At 38.6% G+C, this 22,397-nt stretch overlaps 1 protein-coding gene across 6 annotated transcripts in view; it reads left to right on the forward strand.

Moving 5' to 3' along the window:
• The window catches only part of SOCS5 (suppressor of cytokine signaling 5), an 85,783-nt gene extending 64,136 nt beyond the window's left edge, over window positions 1-21,647 (forward strand). For 5 of the 6 annotated variants that reach the window (XM_079791699.1, XM_079791696.1, XM_079791695.1 and 2 more), the window contains one exon: window positions 16,719-21,647. In XM_079791699.1, the coding sequence (XP_079647825.1) occupies window positions 16,731-18,338 (1,608 nt within the window). In that variant the 5' untranslated portion in view covers window positions 16,719-16,730 and the 3' untranslated portion in view covers window positions 18,339-21,647. The remainder of the gene's footprint in view (window positions 1-16,718) is intronic. The other variant, XM_079791694.1, reaches the window with a different exon arrangement.
• Window positions 21,648-22,397: the final 750 nt, after the last annotated feature.

The raw sequence follows: 22,397 nt of genomic DNA on the forward strand, positions 1-22,397 counted from the left end.
CTATCGATAATGACAGACGGAAACACATACATGCAATTGGCACCAGCAAGAGTTTTATATGTATCGCGCATGCACGAGTCAACTTAGCCTTTTATAGATATAGAGCAAACTTGTTTAATTAAACCTGCTTTCTGATTTAGCTGAACTTTTTTCAGCCCAGTGAAGCACCCCAACTTCTTTTTCAGGTAATTGTCAGCAACACAGCAGTAAATATCAACACAAAGCAGATTATTATTGTAGATCATGCAGGGAGAACAAAGGTAAAATACTCAACTGTAGCAGTGTTTGACTATATTCTGTGCAGTGAGAAAACCTGAAGTCATTTTCAAGGTCCACCATTTCTTCTTTTCAGTCGGGTCAAGTTTCTAAACTTTCTAAATCTCCGTTTTCTGGCTAATGAAAAGAAAATAGGATTCCACTGAGTCTCCTATCTACCTACTTAAGGACTTCTGTGAGGATCAAATGAGATGAGGCACAGGAAAATGCTTCACAGACATTTGGTTATAGTGTAAAGTGTTTGCGCCTGGCTATAAAGTAAGTCGTGTTCCTGGGCTGAAGAAACCGCAAGGAGGCTAGTCTCTAGGGAAAGGAAGCTGGGAGTTGCTATGTGACGTCATTACCCGGACAGGGGGAAGGACACTTAGCATATTAGCCTTTTATATATATATATACTAGAGGCCCGGGGAGGTGGGGGTGGTGGTGTCCTTCAGCCAAGCCTGCCTCTCCAATGTGGGACATCCCTCTCACAATCCAGGACTGCTGGCTCCCAACCACTCACCTGCCTGCCTTCCTGATTGCCCCTAACCGCTTCTGCCTGCCAGCCTGATCACCCCCTAACCACTCCCCTGCCAGCCTGATTGATGCCTAACTGCTCTCCTGCCAGCCCGATTGCCCCTACCTGCCCTCCCCTGCCGGCCTGGTCCCCCCCCCCAACTGCCCTCCCCGGCAGGCCTGGTCCCCCCCAGCTGCCCTTCCCTGCTGACCATCTTGTGGCGGCCATCTTGTGTCCACATGGGGCAGCCATCTTTGACCACATGGGGCAGCCATCTTGTGTGTTGGAGTGACAGTCAATTTGCATATTACTCTTTTATTAGATAGGACTAGAGGCCCAGTCCATGAAATTTGTGCACTCAGGGCGGGGGGGTCTTCTCAGCCCAGCCTGTGCCCTCTCACAGTCCGGGAGCCCTTGAGGGATGTCTGACTGACAGCTTAGGCCCGCTCCCCATAGGGCAGTTGGACATCCTTAGCGCTGCCACGGAGGCGGGAGAGGCTCCTGCCACTGCTGCTGTGCTCACCAGCTGTGAGCCCGGCTTCTGGCTGAGTGGCACTCCCCCTGTGGGAGTGCACTGACCATCAGGGGGCAGCTCCTGTGTTGAATAGGATTGGACCAAAACCGGCTCTCCGACATCCCCTGAAGGGTCTCGGATTGCGAGAGGGCACAGGCCAGGCCCACTGGTGCACAATTGGGACCGGGGAGGGACGAGGGAGGGCTACAGGGCATGTCTGGTCCATCTTACACATTGATTGGTTGAATGGATGACCAGACACTTAGCATATTAGGATTTTATTATAAAGGATTTGTATCTACCAACTTTTCAAATTCTTATTCTAATCATTTTTTGGTAGATGATTTTGGATTTTTGAAATGCATAGTTATTTTATCCAGAAATAATAACTGTTTGTTCCTTTCAAATCTATAGAGATAAAATTAATCACTGCCTTTTATTTCTTAACTTGCCTTATTCCACTGACTAGAACCTTTATTACAATGTAGAGTAGAAGTGATGATAATAAGCATCTTGTCTTATTTCCAGTCTCAGCATTTCATCAAGGATGAGGTTAGCTGTCATTTTTTAGAAATGTTCTTTATTAAGTTAGGCAATGTTTAGTTTTCATTCTTAGTTTGCTAAATATTTTCTTAACAAATGGGTGTTGGATTTTATTAAATGCTCTTCTACATGTCATGAGCTACATATTTTTTTGTTCTGTAACTGTCAGTATGATGAATTATACTAATTGATTTTCTAATGTTAATGCAACCTTGTATTCCTAAGATATGTCTAACTTGACCATTTTTATATACTGTTAGATGCAGCTTGCTAATATTTTGTTTAAAAAACTTATATCTATACTCATGATTGAGATTGGCCTATATCCTTTTTTCTCAAAGTTTCCTTGTTAGACTTTGGTATTAGGTTATATTAGCCAAATAAAATAAGTTGGAGGATGTTTCTCTCTTCTGATCTCTGAAGAGCTTGTGTAAGATTGGAATATTTTGTTTTTCCTTAAATAAAGATAGAATTCACCAATGAAGTAATTTGGGTCCAAAGTTTTCTTTTTGGAAAGAATTTGACTACTGATACTTTTATCTCCTGTAGACTCTTGTTTTCAGTCATGTCTTCTGTGTAGTTATGTTTGAATGTACCTCCTGCTTATTGTCCTAAAATTACTTGTGAGTATTCTTTGAGGCCTAGAATGAAGATGTCTTCCTTCAGTGAGGGTTTATCTTTCCTTCTTTTAAGATATGTGAAGGTATCCCTTACCAAGGAATATTTTTAAAGAATTTCACAGCTTGAAGTTCCCTGGATTAGGAGTCCATGCAAACCCAGACTGCAAACTCTACCTAGGCTGGTCCAACTTCTTAGGGATCTACATCCTCAGATGTTTTACCCACCATTCTTTTTTTCTCACTTCTCTCTGGGCTAAAATAACCTTCTCTTCAGTCTCCTGGGGGTGGGTTTTGGGTTTGGTTTTAGTTATTGTTTACCTTTGATTGAGGTTATAGCCCCTTGGGATCCTGGGGCTTTCCACCTTTTGAGGAATCTGTACTTTGAATTTTGTTCCCCTAATCCTGTGAGGCCACTGAAACCAAAGACCTAACTTGTTGAACTCTACCTGCAAGTGCCCTCAGGATCATTGTCTTTAGGGGGTTCTTATTGGGTTCCAAATTGTCCCTAGAATTTGGTCTGTTTCCCACCATCTTGTCAGCTTTTTATTTTAAGCTATTTTGGGATTTTTTGGATCTAAGGACTTTTAATTGTTTTCAGCAAGGAGGTTGTCTGAAAAATCCTAGACTACCAGAAACGGTAGTCTTCTTATTTTTCTTCACTTACTCTTCTATTTACCTTTTTTTTTTCCTTCAACTTCCATGTTAATGACTTAGTTTCACAAACATTTGTATATTGTCACCTAATTCATATATTGAACATTTACTATGTACCAAGCATGGCACAAAACAAAGTCCCTTCTTTACCTTTTTTATTTTATTTTATTTTGAATCCTCACCCAAGGTTCTTTTTTTCCATTGATTTCCTAGAGAAAGTGGAAGGGAGGAAGAGGAGCGGGAGAGCGAGAGAGAAATGTCAATGTGAAAGAAACACATTGATTGTTGCCTTCGGTCCACGGGCCGATGCTCAAACCACTGAGCAAAACCAGCCAGGACACTTTTCTTTATATTTAAAAGTAGCCTCCCTTGAGGTGGGGGATAAAGGCAGGACTAACTCATCAATAATCTCTCCCTAGCCATAAACAGCTTTGTTTTTTGCTACTAGCACCAACATGTAGCTTCTCTTGCCTTAGATTGGTTGTATAACAGAAGCTACCATTTTTGAGCCCCTATTATATACTCAGCTATTATTACCTAATGTCATGTTATCCTCTTAAAAACCCTTGAAAAGAGGAGTAATTTTTCCTATTTCAGTCGGAAAGGCTGAGACTTAGATTTCACACAGCTAATGAGTGCTTGATTTTTATTTTAGGGCCCTCAGAAGCTAAAGCACATGTTCTTTGTGTTCCATTCAGTCTGCCAATAGTACTGGCCAGATAAGAAACATTTCAGTTAATGGTAGACTCGTTAGTATATTACATAAGATACTTTCTCCACAGAAAATGAAGCATAACTTATTAGGACTTTATGTTTCACTGGTGTACAATATCTATGTGGTAAAATTTAAATTGTGGCAGTGTTTTTATAGACTAAAAAGGAATTTTGAAGAAAAAAAAAAGAATGAGGACTACGTTCCTGGATCTTTCCCAGTACTATACAGATTAGCTATGCTTAGTTTAGGTTGTAGATGAGCTGTAGCTTCAACTGCTAAGGAACATTGAAATCCCCATAGAGTTTCTTAGGAAATAACATAGAAGTTCAAATGATTAATAGAACTTACAGTCTGGCAGATACTGTATATAGGACGATATTGACATTTGGGGCATGACCCACAATAAATGAATGGGAGAATTATTTTTAAAGGAAAGAAAAGCTAAAGTTTTATGCTAGATAGTACTGATATCATTTTTAAAGTCACTGTCTTGAGTATCTCCTATGAGCCAAAGGTTTTATAGTTAACTAGAGGCCTGATGCACGAAATTCGTGCAAGAATAGGCCTGCCTTCCCCCGGGTGCCAGCACCAGCTTCCCTCCGGCCACTGGCGTGCACCCAGGACCCAGGCTTCCTTCGCAGCCCCGGCTTCGTCCGGAAGGTCATCTGGTCTAATTAGCATATTATACTTTTATTATAGATGGTTTTTATTCCTCATAACCGATCTATGATATAGTATTGTTATCTTTATTTTACCAAGAGACAAAGTTAACTTCAGAAATGTGAAGGAATACATTCAAGTTCACAGTATTCTTAAGTGGTAAAACTGGAGTTCAGCCTCCTCTCCTTTCTGTCCCATGGACTGTCTCAACATGCTTATGCCCTAAGCAAAGCACAGGCAATGTCTCCACAAGTGATTTGGGCTTAAGAATGGGATTTTTGAGGCCTGGAGCACCTTCCTACATGACACTGGAAGTTAGAACTATGTGAGTAAAATTTAAGAAACAAATTTTAGATACTTGTTTTTACTAGAAAAAGATACCACCCTTAGGTTATCACTTTGGGGGGGTATTAATGCAGAATCTACACTGAGTGACCAGATTATTATGATCTCTGAATGCCTAATAATCTGGCCACTCAGTGTATATCCTATATAATAAAAGGCTAATATGCAAATTGTCCCCTCGACCAGGAGTTCGACCAGCAGGCAGGCCGGCCAAACGCCCATGTCCCCTCCCCTTGGCCAGGCTGGCCGGACCCCACCCATGCATGAATTCATGCAGCGGGCCTCTAATATATGTATACACATTGAGTGGCCAGATTATTATGCGTTCAGAGATCATAATAATCTGGCCACTCAGTGTATATAATAATACTCTGACTCTTAATTTGATTTTATATCCTCTTTCTTTTTTCTTCTTTTTAAAAATGGACTACTATATTTTTCTTAATATGCAGAAAGAAATATAAGAACTTCTTGAACTTCATTCCTGGAATTAAGCATATGGCTTCAAACACATTCTTAACTGACCATGTGGTTAAAAGTAGTATTTGAGCAAAGAAATAGAACTTAGTCATATAGATCCATTAGTTATAAAAATATCAGAACATTTCTGAGTGATATACAAGTTCTACACAAAAAATTATTTTCATAATAGGTAAGTATAGAGTATAGACACCAAAATATTCGCAGTAGGCTGTGAATATAGTTTTCACTCTGGACTCTTGGTCAGAGTATTGTTTCATACATTATAATAAAATGAAACAAGCCAGCTTGGTTGGTGTGTTCAGTGGTTAGAGCATCAGCCTGCACACTAAAGTGTCAAGGGTTCAATTCCCAGTCAAAAGCACATACCTGGGTTGCAGGTTCAATCCCTGGCCCTGGTCTGGGTGCGTGCAGGAGGCAACCAATCAATGTGTCTCTCTCACATCAATGTTTCTCTCTCTCTCTCTCCCTCTCTCTCTCTCTCTCTCTCTCTCTCTCTCTCTCTCTCTCACTTTCTCTCTCTCTCTCCTCCTCCCTCTTTCCTTCCCTTCCACTCTCTCTAAAAAGTAATGAAAAAAATATCCTCAGGTAAGGATTACCCAAAACAACAAAAGAAACAAACCAGTAATGTTCTTTTGAGTGTGCATGTGCTACCTTTCAAATTTTAATATCAGTTTCATCTTTTTTTGTTCTCTGCCATAGTTGAAAATATATATAAATGATGTATTTGTTGAGGTTTTAAAGAACTTAATAACCCTACTCAGAGTTAGAGTTGTTAATATACAGTTCTAAAACTGATTCAAGAAGAGATAGAAAACCTGAATAGATTAATAATAATGAAAGAAACTTAATTCCAGATTATTATTAATCTTTCGATTGTATTAGTTTCTATATATAAAATTGAGATAATTTTTACTCATAGGACTGTTGGGAGAAGTATAATGCTTATATCAGTGCTGGCACATGGTTAGCATTCAGTAATGTAAATCGTCATTATAGCCATCATTACCATTATTATTTCCTTTTTTCAGCTTTCCAGTGTTTGTCTGCTTTATTGTGTGTGTTTTTTCAATACAAAGGTTGACCTTTTTTTTTTTTAATGTATTTTATTGATTTTTTACAGAGAGGAACGGAGAGGGATAGAGAGTTAGGAACATCAATGAGAGAAAAGCATCGATCAGCTGCCTCCTGCACACCCCCTACTGGGGATGTGCCCGCAACCAAGGTACATGCCCTTGACAGGAATCGAACCTGGGACCCTTCAGTCCCCAGGCCGACGCTCTATCCAGTGAGCCAAACCAGCTAGGGCTGCTTTATTGTTTACTTCAGATACTCTTGGGTTTATTGATCAATTTAAAAGATATAGCTGTCAGAGGTCTTTCTCTTGTACTAGTCTGATGCCATTTCTGACATAGCCAACTAAAAAAAAGAAAAACACTATTCAGTAAATGAGAAGGGATATAGTCACAGACATGAAGATATATATATTTTAATTATAAAAGAAGATTACATACAGCTTTTTACATAAAAGAGAATTTATGGAAAGATGTCTACCAAAATAGTAAAAGTGGTGGGATTCCAGGTGAGGGTTAGACTTTTATTTGGTATGAGGGTTAGACTTTTATTTGGTATGTTTATTTCTTAGAGTATTGTTTCCCCAAATTGTTTTCTAGAATAAATGTAAATATTAGTAAATATAATATCAAAGGCTTTATGATGTACTTTATCAGAAGTTGGCAAACTGTGTAGGTAAATCTGTCCTGCTGCTTGTTTTTGTACAACCCCAGAGCTAAGAATGGATTTACATTTTTAAATGGTTGGGGGGGAAAATCAGGAAAAGAATATTTTGTGACACTAAAAATTATATGACATTTGGATTTCACTGACCGTAAATAAAGTTTTATGGACAAACAGTTATGCTTATTCACTTACATATTATCTGTGTGCATTCAGGCTACAATGGCAAAGTTCAATAGTTTCCACAGAGAATGCATGCCCACAAAGCCTAAGATATTTACTTACTATATGGCCCTTTTCAGAAAAAGTTTGCTGACCTCTGTATTACATTAGAAAACCAGTTTAGCTTAATATTTTTTTCTGGTTGTTGGTTTGTTTGTTTGTTTTAAATTTGCCTGCTTTAGGGTAACCATCTAGTCTAGAATAAGTGCCAAGTTGAAGAGTTAAGAGTGTTTTGATAAATATTGCCAAATTGTCATATAGGAAAAAAATTGCAAAATATGAATATGCTATTTTCTAAATAGTCTGTAACTTTTAGTTTTGAATTCCTTTTTTACCTAAGAGTTATGAGAACTTTTTATTTTCCTGGTGGCTTTTTTTTTTTTTTTGTATAATACTTTGTTATTAATTCCTATTGTGGTCAAAATGTGGCCTACATAGTTTTTTAAATTTTATTATGCAATGTATCATGTACAGAAACAAGTCTATAAAATGTAAGTGCAGTTTAAAGAATAGTTAATAAGTAAAAACCATGTCCCCATTACTATAATAAATAAAAAATCACCTGTGTTCTCGAAGCTTCCTGAGCGCCTATCCCTAATTCCATATCCCTCCCCCAAATAGGTAGCCATTTCCTTGCTTTTTATATTTTTATTATGTATGTATGTATGTATACCTAAACAATATATTTTGGGGTTTGCCAGTTTAAAAGGTAAATGAATTCATAATGTATATATCATCTGTATGATTTATTTCCCTAAGCACTATGTTTTTAAGATTCATGTGTATAGATGCAAGTAATGTACTTTATCATCCCTGCTGTATAGTAATCCATTATATGAACATACATTGAGGGACTAATGAGGCTTTACTTAGATATCTCAATGACAGTCTCAACTGTAGCATTTTCTAAATTGAATTTATTAACTCTCTCCAACCCCTCACTTGCCAAAACTTCTCTATCTATTGTGTTTCCTATCCCAGAAATAACAGAATAGCATCTCTATCCACCTATTTTCACAAGTCAGAAACTTGGCATTGGTTGTTTTTGTTTTTCTATGTATTTTTAAATTGATTTTAGAGAGAGACTAAGGGAAAAGGATAGAGAGATAGAAACATCAATGACAGAGAAACATTGATTGGCTTGCCCCTCCCCTATTGGTGGGGATCAAGCCCAAAACCCAGGCCCTGATTGGGAATCATCCGGTGACCTACTGGTGCATGGGTTGATTCTCAACTACTAAGCCACAGCAGTCGGGCTTGGCATTCATTTTTTATACCTCTCTCTTCTTCATTACCTATTACCAATCAGTTATTAATCCTGTAGATTTGACTTCTAGACATTTCGAATCCATCTCATGGTACACATAAACTAGTTACTAAAATTCCTGTGGCACACCAGTTGAAAATCATTGTCTAAATGATTATGTATAAATTACATATAAATGTTATGTATATTCCAGTAGTAGAACTCTGAGGTTGAATTATATCAACATTTATTACCCACAAAACAGTAATTTTGTATGATTGAACATAATATTGAATAACAGTATAAGAGATTCTAGTAAATAGGCATCCAGTTATATTTTTCTAAAAATTATTGAAATACCAATCAAAAGTTGAAACTCTTAAACTGTCTCATGTACTCTGAATTTGGCACAGAAATACTTTCCTCAATCATGTGTCCCAATTTTTGTTACTGAAACTGAAGGACTTTCTGTTGGGAAGGTATTATCATGACTAAGTAGTCTAGATAGACTAAACAGTAGACGAAGGATTTGAGTTGAGTCATATTCTTCCTCTTTAACCATTGTGGCATGCCATGTAGTCTTAAAACTTACTGAATTAATTTATTTCTAATAAAGTGTGACTTGAGTCACATTAAAATGAACTCCTGGAAACTTTTAATTATTTTGTTTTGTGGGAATTTTGTAATAGATACAACTTGGCATTAAGAGGGCCATTGACTGTAGTCTTTAATATTTTATGTATGTAAATTTTTCTAGTAATGGAATTTGACCTATAATTTTCAATAATTCTGGTTTATAGCTTATCCTGTTAAATATCATTTTTCAACAAACGCTGTTATTAAAAATGGCATTATAAAACCAGTTTTAAATTCTGATTATCCTTGGAGGAAGAAATGAGTTTTTAGAAATTTGTTTTTGTTATTTTTTAGGATAGCTATACAGGAGTGGAAATGGAAAAATTGTAATGAACGAGTGACTTTTATTCCAGAATCAATACAGTTTAAATTTAACACTTTTTTAGCTATGTGTAATCCTATCTAATAAAAGAATAATATGCAAATTGACCGTACCTCCACTATACCCACCAGCCATGCCCACCAGTCAATCGAGCAAGTATGCAAATTAACCCAACCAAGATGGCTGCGGCCACAGAGCGAGCAGGAGACTTGGGTTTCCCCAGCAATGGAGGAAGCCAAGCTTTCCGCCTGCCCTGGCCTGCCCTGCCTCCTCTCAAGGCTACAAAGTTTCAATTATAGAAGATAAATAAATCCCAACAAAAATGGCTGTGGCCACGGAGCAAGCAGGAGGCTTGGGTTTCCCCGGTGATGGAGGAAGCCAAACTTCCTGGCCTGCCCTGGCCTGCGCTCAAGGCTACAAAGTTTCAATTATAGAAGATAAATAAATCCCAGATATCAGGGCCTCCGCTTGGGTCACCGGGGAGCGTGGCCAGCCTGCAAACCACCACAGGCCCCTCACCCAGGCCACCCCACGCCCCAAGGGAACCCCTACCCTGATCCGGGACACCCTTCAGGGCAAACCAGCCGGACCCCACCCGTGCACCAGGCTTCTATCTAATCCTATCTAATAGAAGAGTAATATGTAAATTGACTTTCACTCCAACACACAAGATGGCTGCCCCCATGTGGACACAAGATGGCCAGCAGGGGAGGGCAGTTGGGAGGGACCAGGCCTGCAAGGGAGGGCAGTTAAGGGCAATCAGGCTGGCAGGGGAGCAGTTAGGCATCAATCAGGCTGGCAGGGGAGTGGTTAGGGGGTGATCAGGCTGGCAGGCAGGCGAGCAGTTGGGAGCCAGCAGTCCTAGATTGTGAGAGGGCTGTCCGACTGCCCGTTTAGGCCCGATCCTACTGGGATCGGGCCTAAATGGGCAGTTGGACATCCCTTGAGGGGTCCCAGATTGGAGAGGGTGCAGGCTGGGCTAAGGGACACCTCCCTCCCCTCCCCGTGCATGAATTTTGTGCACTGGGCCTCTAGTGTTATATAAAGTAATAGAGATGTAATTTAGGTTTCAAAGGGTTTCAGCTAAAAATATTTCCTAAAATTTAACAACAAAACAAACAAAAGAACCTCAAAACTGACATTGTAAATATTAAGATAGTTGAAATGCAGGCCATGGCCCAGTAGCTCAGTTGGTTAGAGTGTTGTCCACATTCACCAAGGTTGCAGGTTTGATCCCTGGTCAGGGCACATACAAGAAACAACCAATGAATGCATAAATAAGTGGAGCAACAACTTGATGTTTCTTTCTCTCTCAAATCAGTAAATAAATAAATAAAAATAATAAAATAAAAAAAACCTCCTGAGAATGTCAAGGCAAAACATTAAAAAAAAAAAAAATAGTTGAAATGCCTGCCTGATTCTTACATGGACTCTTCTATGAATCATTATCAGAATTTTTTTTATTCCCAGTATTACAGCCGCCCACATAGCATTTCCCACATCAAGAAAAATTCCACTTTATATCCCCAAAGGGTGTGGAAGCATAATAGTCTTTCTTTAAATTAGAGTATTTTGTCACGATGTAATCTATCAACACTATTCAGATTAGAAACAGAGAAATCACTAAGTTTCATGCTCTATTTATAAAACTGAACCAAAGTTTCAGTATTAGAAACTGCCTTTTGTAACCTGGCAAGTACAGTTGTTTTTTGCATGTCCCACTTGGTTATTCAACTTATAAACAGCTGTATAGGGAGATAAGTGGCTTTAAGTTTAGTTGCTTTCTAAAACAGCCATTTTTCAAGTATAATTTGCTTGTCAAAGAAATATTTTTAGATAGCTACAAAATTTATGTTGTAAACATGTAGAAAAGAGACTCTGACTTCTTGAATATTGCTATTCTAATGTCTATCATGGTATGGTTTGTAATCTTACAGACTGTAGACCAGGGTCATTAAACTTTCTGTAAAGGGCCAGATGGCAAATATTTTAGGTTTTGCAGGCTACATGTGGTTTCTGTCAATGTTCTTTGTGGGGTTTTTGTTGTTGTTGTTGTTTATTAATCCTTTTAAAAATGTAAAAAACAGCCCTGACCGGTTTTGCTCCATGGATAGAGCGTCGGACTGCTGACTGAAGGGTCCCAGGTTCGATTCCAGTCAAGGGCATGTACCTTGGTTGCAGGTACATCCCCAGTAGGGGGTGTGCAGGAGGCAGCTGATCGATGTTTCTCTCTCATCGATGTTTGTAACTCTCTATCCCTCTCCCTTCCTCTCTGTAAAAAAATCAATAAAATATATTTTTTTAAAATGGAAAAACCATTCTTAGCCAGGGTCCATACAGAAATAGGCCACAGGCCATATTTTGTCCTCAGGCTATATACTTTGCTGACCCCCTGCTTTAAATCAGTACTGTCCAAAAGAAATATAATTTGAACCATATATGTAATTTTAAATTTTTTAGTAACCACATTGAAAAAGTAAAAAGCAGATGAAATTAATTTTAATGATATATTTAACCAATTATATCCATGCTGTTATTTCAGTAGGTGACACTAGCCAAATGTCAGGGACTCAATAACCACATGTATTAGATAGCACAACTGTATACCAGAGCTACTCAAAGTATGGGCTGTGAATTGATGCCAGAAAGATGATAAGTTAGGTATAGAAATTAAAAGCAATCATTTAAAATATTTTATAGCAATTTGACAGTTATTTTTATGTCTGTTCAATCTAATAATGCACTTGCATTTCATGTCTTTATTACATTTCCTATTTCCAGTAATTTGTTCTTCTTATATCTTATAGTACAAAAGAGTCAGTGCTCTAGACAGTCTCTCCTAGGATTCTATAGGCCTGTGGAATACATGACAAAAATAAAAACATGAGAAATAGTGATGAGATTGTGGCACATAGTTTATTTAGTATTGTTCACACCCTACTTCAGAGCATTGTCCTTTTTTTTTAATCCTCACCTGAAGATATTTTTCCCATTGATTTTTAGAGAAAACGGAAGGGAAGGGGAGAGGGAGGGGAAAAAAAACCACATCGATGTGAGAGAGAGACATCGATTGGTTGCCTCCTGCATATGACCACTAAAACTAAAGGAATAAAAAAAGCATAAGGAATAAATTCACAAGCAGAAAACAAATGAGAGAAGACAAAAATAGGCCTAATTGATCAAGTTTTTGGTAAAAGCAAGTCACTAGAAATTAACAGAACTGAGAACGGCAATCTAAGCGCCTGCAAAATGAGTATGTTAGAAAGGAGCAAACCAATTTACACTGCTGGCTCAGAAATTAGAGGAACCAGCTACTTCAGAGAGTAAGGATGAAGTATACAGCTGAAAGCATGTATGGTTGAAAGTGTATACATCAGGCTCCCATGTGTCATCCTTCATCCTCAGCAGCCAGGAGATCACCATTCCTTTACCTTAGATGAAACTAGAGGTTAGATCTGGGAGAAATTTAATCAAGAGGTTTGGGTATACCTGGAGCTGGGACAGCTTTTATAAATAAGGACACCTTTGAAAAAACAGGAACTTAAGGTTGAGGTTATTCTCTTGCCCTGTTCTCAGAACATGGCAGTCAGATATTTATGGGGGTTGGCAAAAGTAGGCTTACAGTTGTGAGCACTCAAAACAGTTTATTCTTGTACTAGAAGCCTGGTGCACGAAATTCGTGCAGGGCGGGGGGTTGTCCCTCAACCCAGCTTGTACCCTCTCCAATCTGGGACTCCTGGAGGGATGTCCGACTGCCCGTTTAGGCCCGATCCTGGTGGGATTGGGCCTAAACGGGCAGTCGGACATCCCTCTCACAATCCAGGACTGCTGGCTCCCAACTGCTTGCCTGCCTGCCTTCCTGATTGCCCCTAACCGCTTCTGCCTGCCAGCCTGATCACCCCCTAACCACTCCGCTGCCAGCCTGGTTGATGCTTAACTGCTCCCCTGCCAGCCTGTTTGCCCCCAACTTCCCTCCTCTGCCAGCCTGGTCATCCCTAACTGCCCTCTCTTGCAGGGTTGATCACCTCCAACTTCCCTCCTCTGCCGGCCTGGTCACCCCTAACTGCCCTCTCCTGCAGGGTTGATCACCTCCAACTGACCTCCCTTGCAAGCCTGGTCCCTCTCAACTGCCCTCCCTTGCAGGCCGGGTGCCTCCCAACTGCCCTCCCCTGCTGGCCATCTTGTAGTGGCCATCTTGTGTCCACATGGGGGCAGGATCTTTGACTACATGGGGGCAGCTATATTGTGTGTTGTAGTGATGATCAATCTGTATATTACTCTTTTATTAGATAAGATAGAGGCCTGGTGCACAGGTGGGGGCCAGCTGGTTTGCCCTGAAGGGTGTCCCGGATCAGGGTGGGGTTCCCTTGGGGTGTGGGGCAGCCTGAGCAAGGGGCCTGTGGTGGTTTGCAGGCCGGCCACGCCCCCTGGCAACCCAAGCAGAGGCCCTGGTATTTGGGATTTATTTTCCTTCTACAATTGAAACTTTGTAGCCTGGAGCGGAGCCAAGCCTGCTGTTCCCTCCCAGGCGGCAGCCATTTCTGTGGCAGTTAATTCACCTTCTACAATTGAAACTTTGTTGCCTTAAGCGGGTGGGCCCGGCCAGGGTGTGCGGAAAGCTTTGCTTCCCCTGTTGCCGCCGGCAACCCTGGCCTGCTCTCTCAAGCTCCATTCTGCCGCCATTTGTTTGATTTGTTTACCTTCTATAATTGAAACTTTGTAGCTTGAGTGGAGGCTTAGGCCTGCAACGGCTATGGAAAGCTTGGCTTCCTCTGTTACCTGGGAAACCTTGCTCTCTGTGGCTGTAGCCATCTTGGTTTGGGTTAATTTGCATACTCGCCCTGATTGGCTGGTGGGCGTGGCTTGGTTGGTGGGTGTGGCTTGTGTAGCGGAGTGATGGTTAATTTGCATATTACCATTTTATTAGAGAAGATTATTATGTATTAAGTAATTATTATATTTATTATTATTATTATTATTATTATTATTATTATTAACCTACTTTTGCCCACCCCTGTATGCTCTAGAGAAGAGATTGGAGCATTTGTCTCTGGGATGAGCCAGCCAGCAAACAGACTTATAGATACTGACTTTTGGGGATAAAAAAACAACTCATTGACTCATTACCCTGTAGTAAAACCAGTCATTTGGCAAACAACTTTCTCAAGTAGACAGAGCTTCTGATTAGCATGTTAGTGCTGATGGATAGTCAGGGCTCATCAGACAGGGACTTAAGAAGAAAACAGTACTGAGAAGAAACAGATAAAAATATTTAAAATGTTAAAAGAAAACATTTAAAATTTTTTGTGTCCTTAGTGAAATGAGATATTACAGCCAAGAAATTAAAATAGGATGCTATTAAAGAGAACATTCAGAGAGCCCTAGCCGAGTTTGCTCAGTGGATAGCTCATCAGCCGGTGGACTAACGGTGCCAGGTTTGATTCCGGTCAACGGCACATGCCTCAGTTGCTATCCCCAGTAGGGGGCGTGCAGAAGGCAACCGATCGATGATTCTCTCTCATCATTGATGTTTCTATCTCTCTCCCTCTCCCTTCCTCTCTGACATTAATTTATATATATATATATATATATATATATATATATATATATATATATACACATACACACACACACACACACACACACATATATATGTGTATATATATGTATATGTGTGTGTGTATATATATGTGTGTGTGTATATGTGTGTGTGTGTGTGTGTGTGTGTGTGTGTGTATATATATATATATATGAAGAACAGAGAGCAAGAAAATTGTTTTGGAAATTAAAACTGTGATAGAAAAATTGTAACTAAACTAGAAATGTTGGAAAGTGACACCAAAGAAATCTACCAGACAGTAGAAAAGGAAAGGAAATACAATATTAAAAAGAAAACATGATAATCAAAAGATGAATCTAAGAGTTCTAGTATCTAATAAAAAGGACTTTCCGGAGAGAGGGAGGGGGCAGTGGGGAGGACATGGAAAGGCCCCAGCTCAATGAATGTAAAAAAAAAGGGGGGGGGTCACTCGAAGGATAAAGAACAGCTATAGTTTTTCATGAAACAAAAACAGGCCACATAAGAAGATTAGGGCCAAAACCGGTTTGGCTCAGTGGATAGAGCGTTGGCCTGTGGACTCAAGGGTCCCAGGTTCGATTCCAGTCAAGGGCATGTACCTTGGTTGCGGGCACATCCCCAGCAGGGGGTGTGCAAGAGGCAGCTGATCGATGTTTCTAACTCTCTATCCCTCTCTCTTCCTCTCTGTAAAAAATCAATAAAATATATTTTTTTTAAAAAAGAAGATTGGGAATTAGTATGATGTTGGACTTTTTGACAGCCACCACTAGAACAGTGAAGTAATGCCCTCAAAATTCTGAGGGCAAATTATTTTCCACCTAGAATTTTATCAGTTCAGGTTTTTCCATTTCTTCCAATGTTGACTTTTAGGTTACTGAATAAGACAGTATGCCTGTTAATATTGTAGTCTTAAAATAATTTATTTGTAAAATGCCATAAACTGCTTTAAATTTTTATAAAGGAGCAAGAATAAAGATGCCAAATCACATTTTTTTTGTTTTTATTTTGTTAATTACTAAAGTATAAATTTTTTTTATTTCTTCTAAGCTCTTCCAGGATTGAGAATTGGGAAGCTTAAAGATACCTTTTCACTTAAACCTAAATATTATATTCTCTTTCCTTCCTCTTATTTTTCTTTCTACTCAAACTGCTTCTTCAAAATCATGGATAAAATATGATATATTGTAGGGTGGAGAGGGAAGATATGGAATTTTTATAAGTGATTAACCTGTAAGCTTTAGATTGCTAGGTTAGTGGAGTAGTAGTATTGAATCAGATATATTTCAACAATACAGAATATGTTTTCCCTTTTCATACTTGAGGCAAGTACCTAAATTATTCAAAGTAAGAAGACAATCAATGTCATAATGAAATTAGATTGATAAATGGGAAAAGAAACCAGAGTTTAATTGAAAGTGTTTCTTTCCTTTGCCCTGAGTCCTCAATATGTTATCTGAAGGGAAATGGGAAGTGAGGACTAGCTTGAATGCAGTGCCACAAAGGCCTGGTGACCTTAACAGCTACCTAGCGGGATGTCTGTCCTGTCACTTTAGTAATGGAAGGCAAACTCTTGACCATTATTGCTGAAATTTTCAAAGAGAGGGGGAGTGGGTTCTGCCTTTTCTGTTTTCACACACCTATTAACTTATTTTTCTTTCCCTGTTTTGTCTTTAGGTCTTATAATCAATGGATAAAGTGGGGAAAATGTGGAATAACTTCAAATATAGGTGTCAGAATCTCTTCAGTCATGAGGGAGGAAGCCGTAATGAAAATGTGGACATGAACTCCAACAGATGTTTGTCTGTCAGAGAGAAAAGCATCAGTATAGGAGACTCAGCTCCTCAGCAACAAAGCAGTCCCTTAAGAGAAAATGTTGCCTTACAACTGGGATTAAGCCCTTCAAAGAATTCAAGGAGAAACCCAAACTGTGCCACTGAAATTCCTCAGATTGTTGAAATAAGCATTGAAAAGGATAACGATCCGTGTGTCACCACAGGATCAAGACTTGGAAGAAGAGATTCCTACTCTCGACATGCTCCGTGGGGTGGGAAGAAGAAACATTCCTGTTCTACAAAGACTCAAAGTTCACTGGATACTGATAAAAAGTTTGGTAGAACTCGAAGTGGACTTCAGAGGAGAGAGAGGCGATACGGCGTAAGCTCCGTACATGACATGGACAGTGTTTCCAGCAGAACTGTAGGAAGTCGCTCTCTGAGACAGAGGTTACAGGATACTGTGGGCTTGTGTTTTCCCATGAGAACTTATAACAAGCAGTCAAAGCCTCTCTTTTCTAATAAAAGAAAAATACACCTTTCTGAATTAATGCTTGAGAAATGTCCTTTTCCTGCTGGCTCAGATTTAGCCCAAAAATGGCATTTGATTAAACAGCATACAGCCCCTGTGAGCCCACATTCAACATTTTTTGATACATTTGATCCATCCTTGGTTTCTACAGAAGATGAAGAAGATAGGCTTAGAGAGAGAAGACGGCTTAGTATTGAAGAAGGGGTTGATCCCCCACCCAATGCACAAATACATACATTTGAAGCCACTGCACAGGTTAATCCCTTATATAAACTGGGACCAAAGTTAGCTCCTGGGATGACTGAAATAAGTGGGGACAGTTCTGCAATTCCACAAGCTAATTGTGACTCAGAAGAGGACACAACCACGCTGTGTTTGCAGTCACGTAGGCAGAAGCAACGTCAGGTATCTGGAGACAGCCATGCCCACGTTAGCAGACAGGGAGCTTGGAAAGTCCATACACAGATTGATTATATACACTGCCTCGTGCCTGATTTGCTTCAGATTACAGGCAATCCCTGTTACTGGGGAGTGATGGACCGTTATGAAGCAGAAGCCCTTCTTGAAGGGAAACCTGAAGGCACATTCTTGCTCAGGGACTCTGCACAAGAGGACTACCTCTTCTCTGTGAGCTTCCGTCGCTACAACAGATCCCTGCATGCCCGAATTGAACAGTGGAATCACAACTTCAGTTTTGATGCCCACGACCCATGTGTATTTCACTCCTCCACTGTAACAGGACTTTTGGAACATTATAAAGATCCCAGTTCTTGCATGTTTTTTGAACCTTTGCTTACTATCTCACTAAATAGGACTTTCCCTTTTAGCTTGCAGTATATCTGCCGTGCAGTAATCTGCAGATGCACTACGTACGATGGAATTGATGGGCTCCCTTTACCATCAATGTTGCAGGATTTTCTAAAAGAGTATCATTATAAACAAAAAGTTAGAGTTCGCTGGTTAGAGCGAGAACCAGTCAAGGCAAAGTAAATTCTCCTGTCCTAGATCTACTTTTATGTGCATCAGACAGTACACCTATAGCAAGCACACATATCAGTGTTAGGTTTTTTTCAGTACCGTATGTAAGCTTAGTGTTAGTATCTGTCAGAGGTGTTAGTATCTGTCAGATGCGATCTGCTGTTACTTACTCAGAAAAACATGGTGGCTATTGAGACAACAGAAAATAGAACTGAAGTGTTCAGTAAGGCTACAAAAATAGTTTGCCGATTTAGCTGTTTGGTTTTTAATGGCTGAAGTTATTGAGTGAGTCAATTCTGAGGCATTTGCTATTAAGAATTCTATTTCTTACTAAAGAACAAATTGTTAATATTGGATGAGTATTTCAAAAGTGTGACTAATGTTTGAAATTATTATTTTTTCTAAGAATTTTTCTATTACCTTCCAAAAGTAGTGATGTTTGTAGTTACTACAAATCAAGCTTTGGAAGTCCAAAAAATAAAGACTGCCTTCCTTTTAGAAAAAATTAAAAAATAAATGCAATTTTTTGGCCACAAGGGCATAGTGCAGTTCACTTAAGTGTTGATATAGTTTATAGTTTTTTTCTCTTCTGCAAAAGGTACTGTTAAGTAAACCAGTTTTTCTTAAAATTTCAGACTTATGAAGTTGGTAGGAGAATTTTATTTAAAAGCCTTAGGTGTTAATTTTTTAATGAATGCTTTAACTTAAAACATATTGGGAATAGCTGCTGCAATTTAGTCCTGTGTGTGATGTTTAAAGTTGACATATGTAGTCTAATTGTTGATTTATTAATGTTGGATCTTTTCCTATGCCCATGACAAGTTTGTGAACCATGAAGAAAATGAGACTAGAAGATGTCCAAACAAGTCAGAAATAATAACTACAATGATTGCTAATGTTGAGGTTATTGTTAAACTGTAATAATTTGGATGGCAGTATTTATCTCTTTGTTGTAAATGCTCATAGCTGAATTACTTAAAGTACGATTTATAGAATTTCAATGGAATTGAATTTCATTTTTAATGGAAAATCTGAAATCTAAGTTGCAGATTTAAAAGGTACTGTACAACCATTGTATCTGTAAATAACTTTACTTAGCACCTTTTTGTCACTTAGAATAGTATGCAATACTACTTGAGTGAGCTATTTTGGAAGTAATAGCAAGTTCTAGTGTTTGCTTCTTAGCATTGAACTGAATTTCCAGTTCTGTCCTAGACATTTTGCACTAAAGTAGTAGAATCCATTCTTGTGTCTTTTTGTTCATGTGCTCTGTACCACTGGTGAGTGCTCCTTAGTTCCCTTACCTGCTGCTACAGAAAGTGATTTTACATCCTGATGGCTATTGCCAAGGCTACAAAAAAGAAAAGCTATATTTGTATGCAACACTAACCCTTTGACTGCTAATGTATGTTTCTCTGCTTGCTGTGCCTTGTTATGGCTGCTTTTTTGTGCTAATAAAGTATGTTTGGTGTTCTTCTTGTATATCTACTGTTTTATACATTTGCAACAATTTCTCTTGTAAATGGAATGGATTGGGTTTTTAAATAAGCTTTACCTGACAACCTACTATAGTCAATGCAGAATTACTGTACAGTCTAATATTGACTTATTCTGACTAAACTAACTCTAAATGTAATGCTATACATCTTTCCAATCATCACATATACTGTGGAACACTATAGTTACTGCAAATTACTGTGCAGTTCAGATTGTAACAGAAAATGAACAGAGAAATATTGACTAAACCTGTTGATTTCTCTGCTTTTAAGTGAAAAATAGAAACTGTCAATGACATGTCACCGTATTTCTAGCCTCCCACTACACCAGAAACAGGTTAAAAGAAGTCTTGTGAACTAATACATCAGCGCCATTTATTGGTTAGGGGACCATTTTAATTAACAAATGCCTGAAATGTAGAACTTTAACCAAAGATTTGTCCATTTTAAAGCAAAATGGGAATTGAAGGAACTTATAATTCCTGTTATTTCTAATAGAAGTCCCTGAAGAACATATACCAAAGTGTTTGAGAACTTCATCCAAACCTACTTTACAGCATTATGTGCAATTAAGTTGTTATGACATAATTATATTGCATAATTGTTGGGTTCATTTTCTCGAGCTTATCATGTACCTGGAAAATAAACCTCTTGGAAATGAAAAGTTCTTACTGCTTTTTGGAGACGGACTATATGTGCAAGCAAGATCTTGTTTTAAAGAGGTAACTTGAAACTCCAAGAAAGCACTTGATGTTTTATATGCTTGTAGCAAATCAATGTTCTAATTGTAGTTTTATAGAAAGTATTAATGCATTTATGTATTTCAGAACTTTATATGTTAAATGAAATTGTTTTAAATGTGTAAATATTTGAGTTTCTGTAAGCATGTATACACTGTGCTAAAAGTCACTTATGTTTCAGTTTGTGTGTAATATTAATATGCAACTTTTGGTTTAAAATTTTTTTCTTGAAATATTAGTGGCTTACATTTTAAAAAAGAAAAATCACCAGCATGAAATTGCACTGAAGTCTATATTCACTGTGTCTTTTTCTGAATCCCATTGTAGTCTGTCAACTAAATTTGTGTTTTCATGGTCTTTTTGAAGTGTATTTTAATACAAACCAGGAAATTCTTTAGAGAAGTTTAGACACATCTTCACAGTGAAGTAATTAACCCAAGGACAGATTGCTCTGATTCATATATATTCTCATTCTTTCACTCACTCATTCACTTGTTCATTCTCTCTGTATATGCATATATGTACACAGACATACATACATTTGTGGTGTTAATAATACTTCAGACAATATTGCCATCTGATTTTAAGTCATTTAGAGGCTTTATTCCATATATGTGTGTATATATACGTGTGTGTGTGTGTATATATATAAAAACCAAGTGACCGGAACACCGGAATGACTGGTTGCTTTGACACACACTGCGGCCCCTCCCCCCAGCTGGGCCGGCCCCAATCAGCCCCAATCAGGGCAAGCCGGCCGGACCCCACCCATTCACGAATTCGTGCACCGGGCCTCTAGTATATATATGTGTGTGTGTGTGTGTGTGTGTGTGTGTGTGTGTATATATATACCTTGTATCATTCAAATTTGATTATGTGCACCTACAGTTTAGTCTTGCTACTCTTAGTCTTTTTTTGTAACACAATCACCATACAAAGATAATGCTTTTATTAGTATTATCTTTTTTGGCTAAACACAGTAAAAAAAAAAAAAGAGCTTGGTTTAAATATAGTTATTAACAGTCATAATTAAATTGATATTTCTTAGACAAAAATTTAGCCCAAGTAATTATACCCCACAACTGATCCATTTTCTTAAGGTCTATTAGAAGGTTTATGTAAGATAATGGCTTGAATATAAAAATTGATACTTCTGAGCTTCATTTTGACAAAATTCAAAGCTTATGAACCTTTTTATTTGACGTTTTGACCTGGTTACTATTCATTTTTTTAAAATATATTTTTAATTGATTTCAGAGAGGACGGAAGAGGGGGAGAGAGATTGAAACATCAGTGATGAGTCCTGCACACCTCCTACTGGGGACCTCCCCAGCAACCCAGACATGTGCCCTTGACCAGAATCGAACCTAGGACCTTTCAGTCCCCAGGCCGACACTCTGTCCACTGAGCCAAACCAGATAGGGTGAACTGTTCATTTTTATCCCAAGCTTCCTTTGCTCCTTGGCACTAAACAGTCATTTGATAAGTTTTATTGAGATTAGTCTTAGATCACTTACTTTGATAGCTATAAAATTGCTTTTAGGTGAAGGAAAAGAGGCTATGAGTGAGTCAGGACTCTCCATCTCTGGGAGTGTGAAATTACACCAGTTCGTTCACTTGTTCTGCACACCAACACATACAGTTTTACTATATGAAATTAGATAAAGATGCACACACAGGGCTGACTTAAAGGTGAGAAGAGTTCCCAAAGAGGACAAGACTGCTTGGTTGTATGCACAAAAACTACAGTACCAATGATGTTAAGTTTTGTTTCGTTTTTTTTTTTTTTTTTTTTTGCAACAGCTGATACAGAACAGACTTTCTAAATAGTATGG

The sequence above is a fragment of the Cnephaeus nilssonii genome, assembly GCF_951640355.1.
Source record: "Cnephaeus nilssonii genome assembly, chromosome: 15".
Taxonomy (NCBI): domain Eukaryota; kingdom Metazoa; phylum Chordata; class Mammalia; order Chiroptera; family Vespertilionidae; genus Cnephaeus; species Cnephaeus nilssonii.